We start from the raw sequence: 3089 nt of genomic DNA on the forward strand, positions 1-3089 counted from the left end.
AACCCTACCCATCTGCTTCTTTTTTGGGCACATTGGCCTTTCTAACTCTGCTTCTGTCGTGTATTCTTCTAGTGTCTTGAGAGAGTTGAAGGTAAGCAAGACAGTGTCAATTTTGCTGGCAGAACTGCAGCATATGATTGCTCTTAAGTTTAACTCTGTATCTTTGAGCAGGAGGCAATGACAAACGGTTTATTCAAGGCCTTTGATTTCCATCAGAATTGTAAGCATCTAGGCTGACTCATCTCTCAAAGGCTTCTCTCTCTCTCTTTTTGGCGGGTGTTGTTTTGAGGTTTTCTTGTATTTTCTTACCTTATTTGAGTGGGGGGAGAGGGATTGATTTTCATCCTGATTTTTTTTTCTGGTGAAAGAACCAGCTATACTCTTTGGAATACCAGATGTGGCGAGTCTCAGCAAGAAGAAATAGCTGCAACTACAGAACAGGTACAACAATGTCTGAATTGGGGCAAGGGGGGGGGGGGGGGCTATGTTAGAAAAATGAAGCCAGAGCTGGGCTGTGTGTGTCTGGATGAGACCCTTGGCTAACAGGTTCTGGATCTGCTATTGTGAATGGGGGATTGCTAGAGGCTTACTCTGGGTCTGTGGTTAGGTTATGTGCATGTACCTTGGGTTAAAATGGTCATTTTGTAGATGCAGTTTGTTGATTGGGCTTAGGCATTCTCTTTGGGTTGAGAGGATGGTGTTTTGCAGTTGAAGGACCTTTCAAAAAACCTAGGGTAAGAATTAAAAATCCATAGAAAGACTTCTCATCCTTTCTCATACTGCACTTTAATTATCCAGCCAGCACATATTTCTAACATGTGTGGCTTTGATCATTAAGAAAAATGGGCAAATAGAATTTTGGAAACAAAAGTAGGGTGGAATTTTTTTTTTTTGGATAGAGATAATTTATATAGTTTGTTGAATGATAAACTTCTACCTACCTTTTCTCTGGCAAAACAACATTATCTAGTCTTTAGACTCTAAGCCCCATCCCCAATAATATATAGAATATTATCATAAAAGTCCATGGGAAAGATAATCTCAGAAAAATGGCATGTGACAACTTCCCTTCTTGTCAAAAGGTTTATTTCCTCATGTTCCAAATTATCTTCTCTGTCAGGAACCAGCATGCACACACTCACCCAAATCATAAACTTCAGAGCTGTCTTAAATCCTTTCCTTTTCATTACAATAAAAAATTCCCCTAAGTCCTGTCAATTCTACCCATAAAATCCATCCCCTGCTTTAGCTCTAATGACACTTGACTTGTGTCAGCATCTCTTGCCTCTTGGCTGATCTACCTACTTCAGGCTCTCTACCCAAACCAGGATTTTCACTACTGTGTGTGATTTTTCCACGCTGCAGCTCGGACTCTGTCACTCCCCACTTAAAACCCTGCAGTAGTCCCCTTTACTTTCTGGAGAAAGTCCAGATCCTTAGCATGGCTAACAGGGACATTCATGATCTCACCCCTGCCTATCTAGATTTATCTCCTTCCAGCTCCTTTATATAGCTTTAAAAATATAACAACCTCTCTCCCATCTCCTTGCCTTTGCACACTGCTGTTTCTGCGCCCCCCCCCCTGCTCCCCCCCATCCCTCCACCCTCGTCTCCAGGCAGACTTAGATGTTTAGATGTTTCCAATCCGATGTTTCCTCCTTTCTGCTCTCACAATACTTTGTTTATATCTTGGCCAATTGACTTATCACAAGGTTTTGTAAATTGTTGCTAACCTGTGTATCTCTTTCACTGCACAGTTAAACCCTTTATGAAAGGAGTAGTATTATCTTGCTCACATTTGAATCTTCAGTGCCTGGTACAAAGTAGGCATTTAATGCAGGTTTATTTTTATGGATAAATAAAATAGCAAAGGAGTTATAGAGGTGAGGATGTGCAAGAAAGGATGCTGTGTGAGGTCCAGGCAGATCCCACTGGGGGATCCTGAGCAGCTTGGGTGCAGTATGAGATAGTGGGCACCATGAAAAAGGGACAGGTTTTCCAGTACACTAAGACAAACTTCACTCTGATCACCAATCCTGAATAGAGAGTCTTACTAGAATTGTCCTGGAAATGATGTTTGTTTGTTTTGGTACAAATGGATGTTTTTTCATAAAAAATAATATCATCAAGTTGCACAATTTTTGGTAAATAGATAAAAGGCAAACAAATCCCCACCACTGAATATAGATACTGTATGTTAATATTTGAGTACAATTCTTTCAGTCTTATTTTCATGTGTGTTTTTCTTCATGTAGTTGTAATCATAATTAATACAACTCTGTATTTTGTATTTGTGGTTTAAGAGCTCTTTGTAAACATCATTTTTGGTGATTAACAAAGGGAAAGAAGGAGGAAGGGGAAGTAGAAGAGGGTATAGAGGGGATAAATGAAGATGGAAGGAGACTTGGGGGTGGTGAACACACAATACAATATACAGATGATGTATTATAGAATTGTACACTTGAAACTTATATAATTTTATTAACCAATGTCACCCCAATAAATTCAATAAAAAACAAACAAATAAAACATAATTTTGATGATTGTATAATTACCCATACTGTGACCATTCCCTAATTTATATAATTAGTCTCATTGCTGGGTGAACTTTTTTACCCTTAATTTTTTACTCTTATGGCTCATGTAAATATGGTTTTTCTTGTCTGTAGGAAGATTTCATTAGGATAGATTCCTAGAAGGGGAATTACTGGTCAAAGGGCCTGGGGATAATTTTTGGCTCAAGACTCATGTATCCAGTTTGCTTTCTGGAAGAATTGTACAAACATACAGGGCTCTTAACCTAGAAGAAAGTGCCATTTTCACCCAACCTGGACAACATCGAGTATTACCATTAGAAAATAAAAAATAAACTGCATCAGCATTTGAATTAATGGAAAAATATTACATTATTCTTGTGTCAAAGTGCATTTTAAAATTGTGAGTAAGGTCTCTCTCTCTCTCTCTCTCTCTCTCTCTCTCCCCTCTCTCTCTCCTCTCTCTCTATTTCCAAATTAGATTTTCTCTTTTCTGGACTGTCGGTTCAGGGCTGATTTTATTTTTTAGTTGGATTTTTTTTTTAAAGCAACCAG

The 3089-nt window shown here is 38.6% G+C and overlaps 1 protein-coding gene across 1 annotated transcript in view; it reads left to right on the plus strand.

Annotated features, from left to right (window-relative positions):
- Positions 1 to 339: 339 nt before the first annotated feature.
- ARHGAP36 (Rho GTPase activating protein 36) overlaps positions 340 to 3089 on the plus strand; it is an 11028-nt gene continuing 8278 nt past the window's right edge. Inside the window, exon 1 of the mRNA XM_005872750.2 lies at positions 340 to 441. Coding sequence (XP_005872812.1) covers positions 396 to 441 — 46 coding nt within the window. The 5' untranslated portion in view covers positions 340 to 395. The remainder of the gene's footprint in view (positions 442 to 3089) is intronic.

This window comes from Myotis brandtii, unplaced genomic scaffold, assembly GCF_000412655.1.
Source record: "Myotis brandtii unplaced genomic scaffold, ASM41265v1 scaffold39, whole genome shotgun sequence".
In the NCBI taxonomy this organism is placed as follows: Eukaryota; Metazoa; Chordata; class Mammalia; order Chiroptera; family Vespertilionidae; genus Myotis; species Myotis brandtii.